Source organism: Petaurus breviceps, unplaced genomic scaffold (genome assembly GCF_028583685.1).
Source record: "Petaurus breviceps papuanus isolate PSGF00001 unplaced genomic scaffold, PetGlider_PUasm1.0 174, whole genome shotgun sequence".
In the NCBI taxonomy this organism is placed as follows: domain Eukaryota; kingdom Metazoa; phylum Chordata; class Mammalia; order Diprotodontia; family Petauridae; genus Petaurus; species Petaurus breviceps.
In genome coordinates, this window is record NW_027185761.1 from 39,738,143 (window position 1) to 39,754,708 (window position 16,566).

The 16,566-nt window shown below is 39.3% G+C and overlaps 1 protein-coding gene across 3 annotated transcripts in view; it reads left to right on the forward strand.

Moving 5' to 3' along the window:
• PDZRN3 (PDZ domain containing ring finger 3) overlaps positions 1–16,566 on the forward strand; it is a 285,242-nt gene that overhangs the window by 242,299 nt on the left and 26,377 nt on the right. For all 3 annotated transcript variants that reach the window (XM_069084083.1, XM_069084085.1, XM_069084086.1), the window contains one exon: positions 11,427–11,674. In XM_069084083.1, coding sequence (XP_068940184.1) covers positions 11,427–11,674 — 248 coding nt within the window. The remainder of the gene's footprint in view (positions 1–11,426; positions 11,675–16,566) is intronic.

Sequence of the window (16,566 nt, forward strand, 5' to 3'; positions counted from 1 at the left end):
AAATGGTTGTGAAGAAAAGGACTGGGTTACTTAGGGACTTAACTCCACGACAGACACTTTCGCTTTACCCTCTAACCAAAAATTATTATTTTCTCCCATACAAATTCACTTCACGTTACTATGAAACCTGAAATTCTGACAATTAGAAATTCAAATTAATAAGTATCTTCTTTTTAAAAATATTTCTCCTTCTCTGAGGCTTAAGTGAAAGTCAGTTACTCATACATTAGTATGAACTAATTTAGTCAAATGGCTTTTCCCAAAATAATTAGCTGACATTTCCTATGCTACAAGAATAAGTCTTTATTTGGGGAAGGGGACTCTCGGTCATTTTGGAATATGGACAACTTTAAAGAAGTGGGGCATGGCACTCTGCCAAAGGGAGGGAGGAAGAATTAAACCAAGATGAGGACAGCAAAGGCTTGGGTGGAAGAACTCCTGTTGGTAAGTGTGCCAAAAACAAACAATGTTTCTTCAAAAGTTGTCAAGGGCTAATCCAGGAAAGCCAGGAGAATATCTTTCCCTCCCTTCCCCCTTGAGCCATGTACAGGGTCTGAAACTCAAGCTTCAGGTATTTAATACCATAAGTTTATCTGCATTATGAGTAGAGCTTTGAAGGGTCAATAACCTGGAATCTCAACCCACATTATATTAGTGTTTTATGTACTTACTGCCTATGATTATTTTGGGATGTTGGATGCTTTGCAAGAAATTGACTGCTCCCCCCAGTGCCTAGCATATATTCCTTCATCATCTCTGCCTTTCAAATTTCTCATCTTTTTTATTTTGAGGAAATCAGGGTTAAGTAACTTGCCCAGGGTCACACAGCTAGTCAGCTGGATTTGAACTCAGGTCCTCCTGACTCCAGGACCAGGTACTCTGGTACTGTACCACCTAGCTGCCACCCTTCATCTTCTTTCAAGTGTTACTCTGTCAACTTGCCTTGCCTGGCCTCTAAAGCTCTCAGAACTCTCTCCCTCTTATTGTCCTAGGCCCCTTAGTCTAGATTTCTGCTTTGGCATTTTACCTCACATCCTCTATATTATTCATATTGTGTTTATGAGTACTCAAGGCCAAGGACTGTTTCATTTTTCTCTTTGGATCACTCCCACCCAACACAGCATCTGACGCAGTAGACATAGAATAAGAGCTTATTACATCCAGAGTGTAGATTTTACACCTGGAAGGGACCTTAGAGGTCATCTGTTCTTGTCACTTGATCCAAAAGGACTTTGAGTCCCATAGAGATTCAATGATTTGTTCAGGGTCACAAAGGTAGTAAGCAGTAGAGCTGGAATTTGAACCCAGGCCTGCAAATCTAGCCTCTTTCCATTACATCATCTTGTTGAATGGAACTGAATGACTTTAAACAGGCCATTCTAAACTCAGTTCAACTCAACATCATCACACTCCAGAACTTGCTATCTACAGAAATCCTCCTGAAATTCCCGTTTCAACTTCATTGACCTACACTTAGAGATCAAATATATCATTAAAGATTAAGCTTCTAATAATTAGGGGGTAAGGTTTAGATGTCAGAGTTCCAGCAACACTTAGCCAGCACTCTTCCCATGGAAATGTCTAGACCTATGTAATTTGTAAGTTATTTCATTCATTAATGCTTAGGGGCTGAGCTCACTGTGCACAATGTCTAAATTTTAGATAAATTATCCTTCCCCCATCCTCTATCCCTGGAGCGAACTGTGAATTTGAAATAAATTAAGAGTGACAGGGCCTTCTTGAATGGAAAAAGGGTTTTATTTCTGGCCTAAATCAGGCCCTCAAACCTTTTCCTTTTCTATGTGTAGTTTATCATCTTATATTGCTTCCAGTGGAATCTAAGCATTAATTAGTTTGAAAACATAGGTGTGATATTTTTTAAAAAATGAAATTAGTGCCCCTCTATTTAATTAAACAAAACTATAAAAGTTGGTTTGTAGCCAAGAACAAGATTTATAGTAGCCTGAATTTTAAATGAGATGAGCACTTTAAGCTTAGATTGGCTTGTACACTAGATATAAAAGTGATTGTGATGTAATAATTAAAGGTTGTCATCCAAATAAACACTTTCATCCATGCTCACAAAGAACATGGTATTCTCTCCCTGTCCACATTTTCTCTTTGAAAATGTCCCAACATCTCTACCATTTTGAAGACGTTAATAAACTAAACAATGTCTATGGGGCGGCAGCCAGAATGATGAGAGGCTTTGAGTCTGTGCTGGACAAGTATCGGTTGAAAGAAGTGTAGCTTAGAGCAGGAAAGACTTGGGGGGTAAGGGGAATGGGAAAGAAGAGAGACTGAGACAGAGGAGGGAGAGAGAGAGAGAGAGAATACAAAACATTTAAGCATTTGAGCAAACAAGACCATCCCTATTCTCACGTAACTTACATTGGTGTTGGTGTGTGTGCATATGTGTATATGTACATACATATGTGTATACACACACACACATACACAAGGATTCTTAATCTTTTGTGCATTGTGTCCTGGACCCCTTTGTGAGTTTCTTGAAGTCTAAGGACACCTTCTCAGAATGTTTTTTTTATGAATAAGATAAAATATGTGGGATTACCAAAAAAAAAAAGAAAATTACATTGAATTAGTTGTCAAAAAAATTTCTAAACAAGTTTCCAGACCCCATGTTGAGGCAGACAACACATATAAGGGCTTAGTGTCCTGGGAGGAGAGTTTTGGACAAGGAATTTAGGGAGAGTAACTTATTGGAAATAGCCATAGGTCAATTGATTGACATGTTCCTATTCTAACAATAGTGATTTTGATTTAATTGTCATTTTTTTATAGCTAATGTTGGAAAGGGGGTATATGTAACCTAGCCTGCTATGGCATGATGTGGCAGTGACCAGGAAGTGGGGCTTAAGTAAGGGTTAGGAAAGGTGAATGTTCACCAGAATATTTGAAATTTGGAAGAAGGGGAAGAGACTTGTCCTTTTTGGCCCCTGAGGTCAGAAATGGAAAGGATGGATGACAGCCACAAAGAGGCAGAACTGGGCTTGGTGTCAGAAATTCCTTCCTCCCAATCAGAGCTGACTTTAAAGTGGAATGTCTTGCCACAGTAGATAGTGAATTGGCCCATTTGAGGGCCTTCAAGCAAAGTCTGGGTGACCCTTTATTTAGCATGCATTGTAGAGGGCACTGCTTTTCTGGAATATGTTGGACTAGACAGCCACTGAGGTCCATTCCAACTTCGAGATGTTGCAGTTATAGGATCCTAAGGAATCATAGCTGCTCCCTTAGAAAAAGCTGCTTGGGCTCCTTTGGGGAGCATACAGGGAGGAACTGATCACACACAAGTTGTTTTTTTTTTTCCTAGCAAAACTTTTCAAGGTTGAATGACAGTAACAGTAAAAAGAAGTGAGGCCTGACTTGAAAAAAGTGGTCCAAATATACTCCAGTGTCTCTATCCCATAAAAGGACTCAGACCATCTCCAGTATGGTCTCCAACCTGGAGTGTGCGAACTTTTTTAAAAAAAATCTTTATAATTGTTTTTCAGTGCAATTAGTTTCCTATGTGAAAACATTATTTGGAGAAGGGTTCCATGATACAGAAAAGGTTAAGGACCCTCCCAGACCCATTCTAAGCACAAGTCAGATAAAAATTTCCTGCTGAGATCTATGAGAAAGACAGTGTCTAGCATGATCTCTTTGTAAGATGCTGGCAGTAATGGCTTCCCCCCCCTCCCCCACCATCTGTTAAACAAAGCTGATGTGACTAGAGTTTGATGCTGCCTCCAGTGGCTTTCAGGTCCCAGAGATGCCATAACCTGGCAGGACCAGGATGGGTCCCTATTAACAGGTAAAAATAGAATTTTTCTAACCATATACAGCGACCCACCCTAAAACCAAGTGAAATATGTTGTTTTTGTCGTTTTAACAATGATGTAAACACCTCATGAAAAGTAAAGTTAGGTGTGTTATTCAGGATTAAGTCTAACCTTGGAGGAGGGGATTATTTTGCTTCAACAGCATAATTGCTTATCTCTACTAACATTAATTTGCCTGGGAGGATCTTTCCATAAAAGGAATTAAGGTCTGTTGCTGTCTTGTTACATTACAACAATGGAGCGTCCTTTGAAATGAAGTGATTGCCTCTTCACCTTAATTGCACCTAACTCTGAAGAAGAGATCGGGGGCTTAGGTGAATAACTTCGGCATTTAACTTCGAGTAAAAATGAAAATAAAATTAGGTTTGCAATCAGCATTTCTCCCTCCAGAACATTCCATTTCCTTGGTCTTAGAGCTGTGTAAACGATTTCAAAGCAATCTGCTCAATTGGGCGAGTTAATGATATTTAATTTGACCAGGCCAAACTTGACTCGCCTTGCATTTCTTCTGTAATTGCAGGCATCATAACTGCTTTGTGTAATGCAGATGGGGTGCTAAGACAAAGCATAAAGGTTGTCATGTTCGCTTGGCTGATCACATGAACTGAAGTCGTCCCCTCTCAGAGGCTTTCACTTATATGATTCCAAGCTGATGGTGTAATAAGTGTTATGAGTACGTGGTAATTCAAAACAAATTTGATTGTATAGATGGATGGATGTGTGCGCCTCTGAACTCCTCTCACCTTCCTACCTTTCATTTGTGTGTATGCATGTGTGTGTTCGTGCATGCATGTTTTAAGAGAATATGATATGTCCTAAACTTACCCCCATCAAGACGTTCAGGGAACAGAGGCCAAGGTTCTTAAAGTCTTTCTGACAGTCTAGGGTCAGAACTCTGGTATCTTGTCATTATCAAGAGTTTATGCTGAAAATATTTATGTGCTTATTGGTGTTAAAAAAAAAAACAAAACTACAGTGTGGTGAAAAACCACCCTTCCCCCTCCCCAAGAAAAACTCTTCTTCTAGTATCAGAACTGTCTCTCAAAATATACAAAGCATCTTTGTTACATGGATAATAGATTTGGGACAGAAAGGACATTGGAGACCATTAAGTGCAGTTTCTTTATTTTACGTATAATATTTTATGTAAAATAGAGAAACTGAGGCAAAGAGAGGGATTACATAATTTGTCCAGGGGTCACACATCTTCCAAGTCCCTGTGGCAGGATTTGATCTCAAGTCTCCCTGACTTCAAATCCAGTGCCCTTATATACTAATTATACTATACTTTATTAAATGTTGCCTCTCTTCATTTCTTCTGCCTCCTTTTGGGCATGCCTTCCATTTGGTGTCAATCAAAAAGAAATGAAGTGAATTTCATAGTGCTTTGCCTCCTTTAATCAAGGTGCTATATAACTATGTCATGGTCTTCAGAACTGGAGAAGAACGACAATGTGTCAGGCTCAGGTGATGGTAATTTTGTGGAACTGCTATTTTTTTTTTCCTTTTTCATTCTTTGTTTACAAGGGATGGCTTTTTGGGATAGAGCGTGGAGAAATTATTTTTGGAAACAAAGGTGATTTAAAAACGAGAGATATCATGATTTTTAAAAAATGAAACAGACACTTAGGTCCTTCTAGCTTAACATTACATAATTCTGTGAAATATATGAGAGCCTACAAGGCCCTTTGAACATTCTTAAAAAAAAGAAATATTGTTTTCTTCTCTACTGGTGCTGGCACATAGTAGGGACTTAACTAACTACTTACAAATTGAAATGAAACAGATTTCATTTAGCATTGTAATTGAAATCCTGTACTGTGTTTCCCATAGATTGGTCCATATGGTTGATGGATAACATTACCATGGTTAGTGCACATCCCACAACATAAGGCAAGACTTGGAGTTTACCTTACGTTTTTCCTCTAAACCTTCTGTGGAGTGGCTGCTACCTTTCTGTGTTGTCTCAGTGCCATGGGAAAATACACAAAAGCTAAAGTGATTTAAAGGGGTCTTACATGTTTCTCATAATCAAATGGCTCAGAGAACAGTTGAGTGGTTTGCCAAATCTTCACGATGATGCTATGCGCCATCATGAAATACTCTCCGGCTCACATTTCTCCTGCCAGGTCTTTCATGCATGTCTTTCATTGCTCTGTTTAAACTCATGCTGAATGGTTCTACCGTGGTTTTGCAAGCTGTAACTCAAGGAAGCAGCAGCTGGGCTCAATTTGATATAGAAAACGGCTTGATCAAAGGAACACTGCTAATCAAAATAGGACTTTGACAAATCAGCATTTTGCTAATCCGATTAAGTAGATGAATCAGACATTGATATGATAAATGTGGACTTGTTCAGAGTCAATTTTATCATCCATCAACTGAGTATTCTGAAGCATGGTGAACTGTAACTATGAAGGAGATGCAATATGGAAAGAGGACTGTTTTAAAATAATATAATAATAATATTAATAGATGGCATTAATGTAACACATTAAAATTGGCAAAGAAATTTCCCAAATATTCATTTGTTCCCTACAACACCCCAGTAAAGCAGGCATGACAGGTATTCATTTCCCCTTCCTATATAGGCCTGGAAACTGAGGCTCATTAGTAAGCTGTCAGTGACTTCACCAAGGTCACATATCTAGTAATTATTAGGGGCAGGTCCAAACCCAAGTCACTTCTGACACCAAGGCCAGCACTTATTCCAGCACAAGAATTTGAAAACTGGCCATGAGCAATAAAAAAACAAATAAGAATAATAAAATAACAAGAACTGTACACATTTGGATAGTGCTTTAAAGGTTCCAGAGCACTTTGCTCATAGTCCCACTGGAAGGTGGTTAGAGCCTAGCAATAGTGGGCATTTAATAAATATTTATTGATTGACTGACTAGTGAAGCACATTGTTATTACTACTTTATGGCTGAGGCCACTGAGGCTCAGATGGTCGAGCGGTTTGTGTTAGAGTCAGGATTTGAACCCAGATTCTCCAATTCCCTTAGCAGACTAACTCTCAGGGGGGCATTAACTGTGTTTGTCTTTCTTTCTGTCCCTAGTATTTAGCACAGTGTTTGAAACATACAGATATTTACTAAATATTTGTTGATTAGGCTCCCTTTTGGGTGATAGTAGGAGAATTCTGAGCCTATAACAAGCTATTGATAAATATTTTTAATTAAAATTTTCTTCTTGTGACTATAACTATCATCAACAGGCACAAACATTTTGATGTTCAAAGAACATTAAAGAGGCTTATACAACTTCTGTTTTGTACAGATTTTAATATATATGTATAATTGAGCGAGGTAGTGAATGGTCTCTGTGAATGCGTATTAAATGAATGTGGGATGGATGAGTAAAAAGAGAGAACGGAAAAACAGATTTTTTTTTCGAAAAAGACTTTTAGAAAATTAAAAGAACAACTCCACTAAGTTTAGGCTGTGAAAAGACAGAAACTGTTTTTGAGATGTGCCCTTCTGCTCTATGAAACATCGTGTCCAGTGAATACAGATAATGAAAGCCAGCTGGGCTAGTGGATTTATGCTCATACAATATCCTTAGTTATACAACAATTTCCATATTTGAAATTTTACTGAAACAAAAGGTGCTTGGCTTGTGCGAAATATACCGTTAATTTGCTCTTAAGTTATCAAATTAAGGTTGAAGAGTGAGAAGCAGATTACTCAAGGACATATCATTAGTCCCCATGGGAATTCCTTGGCATTGTCGTCTTCTCACCCTAGTGTTCAGCTCCCACATTCTGCCTCATTTCCCAGTTTCCCTTATCTCTCTCCTTGCCCTTCCTGACTCTTTTTTCCTCCCCACCCCTTGTTCCTTACAGAGTTCTTTACAAAGCAATAATAATAGTCAACATTTAGATAATGCCCTCCATGTGCCAGACACTGAGCTAAGCTCTTTACAAATATTATCTCATTTGGTCCTCACAACCCTGAGAGGTAAGTGTTCCCATTTTACAGATCGGGAAATTGAGGAAAACAGATTAAAACAACTTTTGTGACCAGGGTCCCAAAGCCAGTAAGTGCTTGAGGCCAGATTGGTAGTCAGATCTTCCTGCTTCTAGGCTCCATATTCTATCTCCTGCCCCGTCCTAGCTGCCTCATAGGTCATAGGATTATAGGATCAGATGTTTGCCTCTGGAAAGGACTTTAGAATCCATCTACTGACTAGGTTCTTGGGCTGGATTCTAGCATGTGCCTCAGTTTACAAATAGAGAAACTGATGCTTAGAAGTCAGAATTAAGGTAATAAAAGACAACAGCAGGATTTGAACCCAGATCAGCCCCACCACCACCACCACTAGCTCTCTTTATCTTTCCCTCTTTCTTCCACAGCTTTGGGCCTCTGAGCACCCTAAGTATAAACCTACATGTAGTCTTAGGCTCCTGATAGCCCCCCAAGATCCATTTACTCTGTGACTTGAGATGGCACATTTGGAAAATCACCATATTAAAATAGCTGTGTCTCCTGTGACTCTGGATGGACAGATTTCTGTGTTTTTCTAAACTTATTTACTGGTACATTCACACAGCCCCTTTTGCCCAAAGCCATCACCAGTGAAAGTAAATTACTTAAATGGATTGAATCCAAATCATTAATACTTACTCTGCTGTTGTAATTTAGTTAAGGCTTCATTAAAGGGAAAGATCTCATCATCAATTCTTCAGCCCGACTGTTATTTACAAGGCGTTCGTGCAAAGTTGCCAATTCAGAGTTCTCCTTGTCCCAGTAGGCCCTGAGTTGATGTATTTAAGAGAAAGTAAAAAAACAGCTGCAGGAATCAATGTAATGTCCATGTTCTGCTTGGACAAGTAGAAACAGAAGGAAACTCTCAGCATCTTCCTCACACAGACAGCTTAAACAACTTACAAGCTTTTTCAGGAAAGGAAAGTTATTATAAATAAAGTGTGTGCCAAACAGCATCCACCAAGTGCACTAATATGAAGAATGAGCTTATAAATTATAATAATCTTGAAAGACTCAGCCCAAAGTGTCCTCAGTTAAAACAAATATCCTCCAGTGTTCAATGACTCTTAGAGAACACGTTGTTCATCCAAGAGAATTAAGGAAGTTAAAAAAATTCATGGCAGGGACTGGTTATGTGGTATATGATCACTATATCAGCACTTTCCAATTTTGTGGAAAACACCATTTCTCAGAAGATAATTAAACACTATAGAGTTTGACAAAATATCTTGGAGAAGGAGATGTAGTCAGAAGAACTGAATTCAAGTCCTGATTTTGCAACTTTCTAGCTACAGTGACCTTGGGTAAATAATTTAACCCTGAGCTGGAGTTTTCTCAGCTATTACGTAGGGATATGACTTTGTATTACCTAACTCCATAGGGTTGTTATGAGGACCAAAATCCCTACTTTATAACGATAGACTTATTTATACTTATAAATGTATATAAATGTATGTATGTGTGTACATATGTATACACACACATGGAGCTGTGGTCTCATTGATGATCATACTGGTAGTTAAACCATCTACCCATGCAGATAACACCCCATCCAAGCCTGCCCACCCTATGTCACTCTTGGACATGTTTTGGAGCCCATTCTGTGTTTTCTTTTCATGAATTGCATGAATGCTGATGGAACATGCCAGCTGTCCATAAGTTGCATCTTCCTCTTGCCCCATGACCAATATCCCATCATATTTTCCAATCATCTTTTTTTCCCAGATGACATCTTTTGCCCTGCTTCTTTTACATAATCCGTCATTGGTAAGGGGTTTCAGGCAACTCACACATACAGTACACTTCTCCATTCCCCTTTGGATGATCCTCATCTCCAGCTCTCCAGCAACTAAACTGTTTAGTGACTCAAAGCAACATGACATTACTGGAAGAATAATAGTATTAGGTCTTTGTTTCAAAGAAATGCTTTGTATCATTAAAAGAACATTACAGTTTTCCAAAGTCATTCCGGTATCCTATCCTCTTTCTGTTCAGTTTGGGGCCTAACTCATTGTCAGTAGACAATGTATAACCAAGATGTATGTGTTTATAGTAGCAGAAATTTAACAGGTTTCCTCTTGATTCATGGCAGGCAATGGGAGGGAGGAGTGTTAAATTAATAAGCAGCTTACACGAGTGAACTTTTTTATGCCTAAATCAACAAGCATTTATTAACATGTGCTAAGCATTGTTCAGAAAGACAGAAATGAAACAGACCCTACCCTCAAGGAAATTGCCTTCTGCCCCAGCTATAAGGTCTGACGTCAGTGTGTCCAGTTCATTATAACGAAATGTTCTGGGCTTTAACAGGGGAAATTAAACTTACGTTCATATAGCAGTGCCTTTCCAAGCACTTGTTGCCGCTACCTTGCTGCACCCCCCCCCATTACCTTGAATTCTCTTTGTTTATATTTTTACAAACATACAAGAAAATACAAAAATATACTAAAAGGTAAATTTAAAGTAATTGTTTTTCAAGTGTAGGAACTAGCAGCTGAGGGGATCAGGAATGGCCTAGTGTAGAAGGCGGCATTGAGCTTAACATTGAAGGACGCTAAGGGTTCTGAGAAGCAGGAGTGAGAGGGAAGTACAGTGCAGGCATGAGGGACAGTCTGTGTAAAGGCCTGGAAATGGGAAACGAATGAATGAACACGAATGAGTAATAATAAGCACCTACTCCGACTAGAATGGAGATGATATGAAGGGGAGTCATGTATATATAATGATACTGAGCCAGATTGTGGAGGGTTTTAAATATCAGATTGTATCCTCCAGACCAGAGGGAATCTGAGCTTCTCAGACCTGTGCTGGAGGAATATCAATTTGGCAGCTGTTTGGAGCATGGAATGGAGGGGGAAGACTTGACAGGGAGGCCAGTGAGGACGCTGCTGCAATAAGTCAAGTGAGAAATGATGACTAGAGCCATGTGGATGGAAAGACAGAGATCCACGGAAGGGCTGTTGTGCCAGTAGAATTAACGAAGATTTGGCAACTGACTGGCTAAGAGTGGTGAAGGAAAGAGAAGAGTAAAGCTTATGGAAGTTAAGTGCCTTCTGCTAGTGTATGAAGGTATTTTTAAATTCTAAGTCAGGTTCTACATCCATGTTTATCCACATTTTACTACGTTGTTATTTAGCGTCAGTATCATGGGTCAATGGAAAGAGTACTAGACATGAGTTCAGATCCTCCCTATTTTACCGCCTACCTTTGGATCCTCAGGGTCTACTTGTTCATCGGCAAAACGAGGGGTCTGAAGTAGGTAGCCTCCGATGTCGCTTCAGGCTTTAAGTCATTGATCCTGGAAACACCAGTCAAGTCCATACCGTCCTCTGCACCATATGGAACTATCATTTCTAATGATTGGTGAGAGGACCAGGTTAACTATTCCAATAATCCATTTCTTCTAGCCCAAAGGTGATGATTATCAGTGATAACTGCAGAAACCTGAAACAGAGAAGATTATAAACCACACTTATGGGTTCTTTTCCTTTATTGTGATCATACTTGTGAAAAATTAATGAGAAATGACATCCACAGCGGGTTTTCATCATTGGTTTAAAGTCCAATTTTGTCTCCTTAACTGTTTTAACAGGTGAATGGGAAAGACTTATCCAAAGCAACCCATGATCAAGCTGTGGAAGCTTTCAAGACAGCCAAAGAACCCATTGTTGTCCAGGTCTTAAGGCGGACCCCTCGGACAAAGATGTTTACTCCTTCACTGGACTCCCAGCTGGTGGACATGGGAACCCAAACTGACATCACCTTCGAGCATATCATGGCGCTGACTAAGATGGCATCCCCCACCCCCCCAGTGTTGGATCCGTATCTCTTGCCTGAAGAGTAAGTAATGAAACCATAAATTACTGAAAATGTGACTTGTTATATTTATTACATCATCAAATCATTACAGCTTTATTTTTTCCTTCCACATAGAAAAAAAAATTAATGCTTCTTGTAATTCTTCCTTGAGTTGCTTCTGTTTAACTTTATTGTTTATAGAGGCAATAAATTGTAGCCTGCTCTGAACTGTTCCGTTCTGTTCCCACATATTAATTACTTTATTATAACCCTGAAGCAGAGTTACTCACATTATATTCTAGGAGCAAAATTACTTACAAGTGTTGTCAGAGAAGCTTCAGAATAAAATTTAATCACTCCAAATGATAATTTGAGGATTTTGTAGTTACAACTCAGAGAAATGATCCTAGAGACATATGCACACAGTATAAAAAAGACCCTGGAGGTGATAGATTCTGCTTTCTTTTGACCTCATTTCAAGCTTGCTTCCATCTTATGTCCGTTTGAGTCCCCATGTGCTAATAACCCAAATCTCTGGTTACCGTAGATGGATGTGGGACACTTAACACTGCCCACCCCTTCTTTCTGTCAGAGGGAGCTCAAAGACCATCTAGTCCAAGGACCTCCTTTTTTACATATGAGGAAACCAAAGCCTGCAGAGGTACAGTATCATATGTGGCAGTTAGGATTTCAGCCCAGGTCCCCTGAGTCTTTTCACTGCAAAAGTCCTAGGGAAGACTGCCTAGGCTAAAATAATTGCTAAGTTGCTTAGGAAAAAAACAAGATTTTGTTATTTTTCCCAACTAAACAACTTGCCTACAGTAGTACCATAACTTCTTTATGCCTCAGTTTTTCAATCTGTTAGGGAGAACAAATTGTTATATGTTTTACTCCTTTTTGAGAAGGGTAGGGTTCTAGCAGGAAGAGACAGAAAGAGAAATTCCATTTAAAATAACTGCAGACATTATAAAATACTTGGGAGTCTACCTGCTACGACAAATTCAGTGACTATATGAACACAATTACATAACACTTTTCACACAAATAAAGACAGATCAAAACAGTTAGAGAAATATTAATTGCTCATGAGTAGGCCATGCCAAAAGGGCAGCAAGATGGTACAGTAGATAGAGAGAGTGTCTGACCTGGAGTCAAGAAGACACATCTTTGTGAGTTTCAATGTGAACTTAGAAAATTACTGGCTGTGTGACCCTGGGCAAGTCACTTAACCCTGCTTGCTTCAGTTTCCTCATCTGTAAAATAAGCCGGAGAAGGAAATGACAAACCACCCCGGCATCTTTGCCAAGAAAAACCCAAATGGGAGTCACAAAGAGTGAGACATGACTAAAAAGTGACTGAACAGCAAGGCCAAGCCAATATAATTAAAAGGACAATTCTACCTAAATTAATTATTCAGTCCTGTGCCAATCAGACTACCAAAAATTATGTTCTAGAGCTAGAAAAAATAACAACAAACTTCATCTGGGAGAACAAAAGTTCAAGAATATCAAGGGAATCAATATAAAAAATATGAAAGAAGGTAACCTAGCTGATTTCAAACAATATTAGAAAGTGGTAATCATCAAAACAATCTTGTACTGGCTAAGAAATAGATCAGTATAATAGATTAGGTATATAGTGCTCAGTAGTAAATAACCACAGTAATCTAGTGTTTGATAAACCCAAAGATTCAAGCTTTGAGCATGAGCTCATCCTTTAGCAAAAATTGCTGGGAAAGCTGGAAAGCAATTTTGCAGAAACTAGGCACAGACCAATATCTCTTACCATTTAGCAAGCTAAGTTCAAAATAGGTAAATGATATAAACATAAAGGGTAAATTAGGAGAACATGAAAAATTTTATCTAAAGGTAGTAAGGTAAGAGTTCATGATCAAACAAAAGATACAGAGGATCAAAGGAAGTAAAAATGTATGATTTTGATTACATGATATGAAAGTTTTTGCACAAACAAAACCAATGAAACCAAAATCAGAATGAAAACAGGAAATGGGGGGAATGATAAAAGTCTCATTTCTCAAATGTATAGGGCAATAAGCCAAATTTATAAAAATAAGAGTCATTCCCCCAACTGATACATGTTCAAAGGATGTGAACAGGTAATTTTAGAAGAAGAAATCAAAGCTATCAATAATCACTTGGAAAAATGCTCTCAATCACAATTGATTAGAGAAGTGAAAATTAAAAGAACTCTGAGATACCACCTCATATTTATCATATTGGCTAACATTATGGAAAATTAAAATTACAAATGCTAGTGATGCAAAAAAGGACACTGATGCATTGTTGATAGAGTTGTGAATTGGTCCAATCATTCTGTAAAACAATGTGGAACTATGCCCAAAGGGCTATAAAGTCATGCATACCCTTTGACCCAGCCATACCACTACTATGTTTGTATCCAAAAGGGATAAAAGGAAAAGGACCTATATGTACAAAAATATTTACAGTAACTCTTTTTGTGGTGGCAAAGAATTAGAAACTGAGGGGATACCCATCAGCTGGATAATGGCTGAACAAGTTGTGGCATATGATTGTGATGGAACGCTACTGTGCTATGAGAAATGATGAGCTAGGTGGTTTCAGAAAAATCTTGGAAGACTTATCTGAACTGATGCAACATGAAGTGAACAGAATCAGGAGAAGATTGTATACAGTTACAGCAGTAGTGCAAGTATAATCAACTGTGGAAGACTTAGCTACTCTGATCAAGATAATGACCCAAGACAATTCCAAAAGACCCATGATGAAAATGCTATCTACCTGTAGCAAAAGGATTGATGAACTCTTGAATGCAGATCAAAGCAGATATTTTCACTTTCTTTATTTTTCTTGCTTTTTTTGGCAACATAATTAATATGGAAATGTGTTTTGTGTGCCTTCAAATGTATAAATGATATCATATTGCTTGCTCTCCAGTGGATGGGAAAGGGGTGAGAGTGAGGGAGAGAATTTGGAACTGAAGGTTTATTTTTCAAAATGAATGTTGAAAATAAGTATTTTTAAAAGAGAGGAGGGTAAGGAGTAGAGGGGGAATTAGAAGACTGTGGCAGAAGAAAGTTCTCTTTCAGAGGAGACCGGCACCTGCTCTGCAGATTATAATAATCTCAGTTGTCTGAGACACAAAGAGAGGCTAAATGAATTTCCCAGAGTCATAAGCCACTATGTATCTGCCGCAAATCTTAAATCCAGATCTTTCTGATTATGAGATAGTTCTTAACCACTGTGTAAGACTGCCTCTCAAAGGCCCACTATAGACTAAAATTGAAGGTTATTTCATTGACCAGCCTGTGCTTTCATGCCTGGGCACAAAAGAAAAGTTCTTCTTATACAAAATTCCAGAGAAATATTGACCTCTGCTGCCATACTTTTATATAAGTTCACTACCATTTGAAACATGGAGAAACTCCTCAGTCTTCTGAAACTTAGTGATGATGTAAACCTTTGGGGGGGGGTCCAAAACAACCTATCAGCTTGACAAATGGTCTTGCTCCTCATTGTTGATGACATATGTCCTTAGGCACTCAGCTGTTGAGTTGACAGTGATGGGATCCTTGGAAGTGAATCCCTTCTTTCCTCCCAAGAAAAGTTACTTTTACATGATTCTGACCCCACTGTACCCCCATCCCCCAGGGGATGACTTAGAAATGTCCAAACAGCCTCAGAGGTCAGAATGATCCAGGTTCTCAATTGTAAGGTCAGAAGTCAATATATCACATCCATTACCATGGAGGGTTCTGGGATTTAACGGAGACCATTAAGCTGATTCCTGGACAACAGGGACTAGCCATGCACCCTCCTCAATGCTAAAAGCCCAATAAGTGTGAGTAGTACGCTTGCCTAATAAGGCCAGAAAATTGAAAGCCCTTGCTTGTTTAAATTGCTATTCACTTCTGGCTTGTTGCTTCCAGTGTAAGTGCTCGGGAGGCAAGATGAGAGCCAATTGATTACAGCATTAACCTGGGAGTACTAAAGATCTAGGTCCTCAGCCAGGCTGCTAAGTCAGTGCTATGGGAGCAGCCCTGCCAGGAGCCTGTGTCCATATTGCCATCCTCCCCCATGCCTTGGCATGATTCTGAAAACAGGGGCCCTCCTACCTGATGAAGCCAGAACTAATTGAGAAAGAATGCCACACCAGCTGGAGGTGGGAGAGGTGAAGACACCTTGGCTCCTCACGTCTCTCACTGTGGGTTTCCCCTTCCCTTTAAGAAACAGATGAGCGGGGCGGCCAGGTAGCACAGCAAGTAAGAGCACTGGCTCCAGTGTCGGGATGACCTGGAGATCGAATCCCGGGCTCAGATACTCAGCACCACACCCAGAAATAACTGGCCGTGTAACCTTGAGGAAGTTACTTAACCCCAATTGCTTATTAAAAAAAGAAAAAGAAAGAAACAGATGAGCAGGTGCTGAGCTCCGTGGCCCCATGGCCCTGACTCTTCAATAACTCTCTTCATAGTGTTACCAGCCTAATGTATGAGTTTCATGAGTCACTCTGTATGCAATGAGACCTCATGGTACAGTGGTCCTTGGCTTTCACTCATTCTGCCTCTTCACTTCCTATGTGACTTTGGACAAGTCATTTTGCTTCTTGCGTCTCAGTTTCCTCATCCTAAGGACTTTCAAGGTCTCTTCTGCCTCTAAATCCATAATCTGATAGTCCAAATTTCCCACACTAAAGGGAGGTTTTTGTTCCCCTAATGTCCTAGCAGTATGTAATTCATAGTCTCTAGCCCAGAAAAATGCAGTGAACCTGAGAAGAGAGGAAAGCTTTAGGCTTGAGCACCTGCCTTGGGCCAAACAGTCAGCTGTGGCTGCTCTCCTATTTCATAGCCCTTCCTCCTCTGGAAGCCCAAGGAGAGCCTTCTGATTAGTAAGCAACCCCATACCTCCTAAATGGTTCAAGATTCCACAATGGAA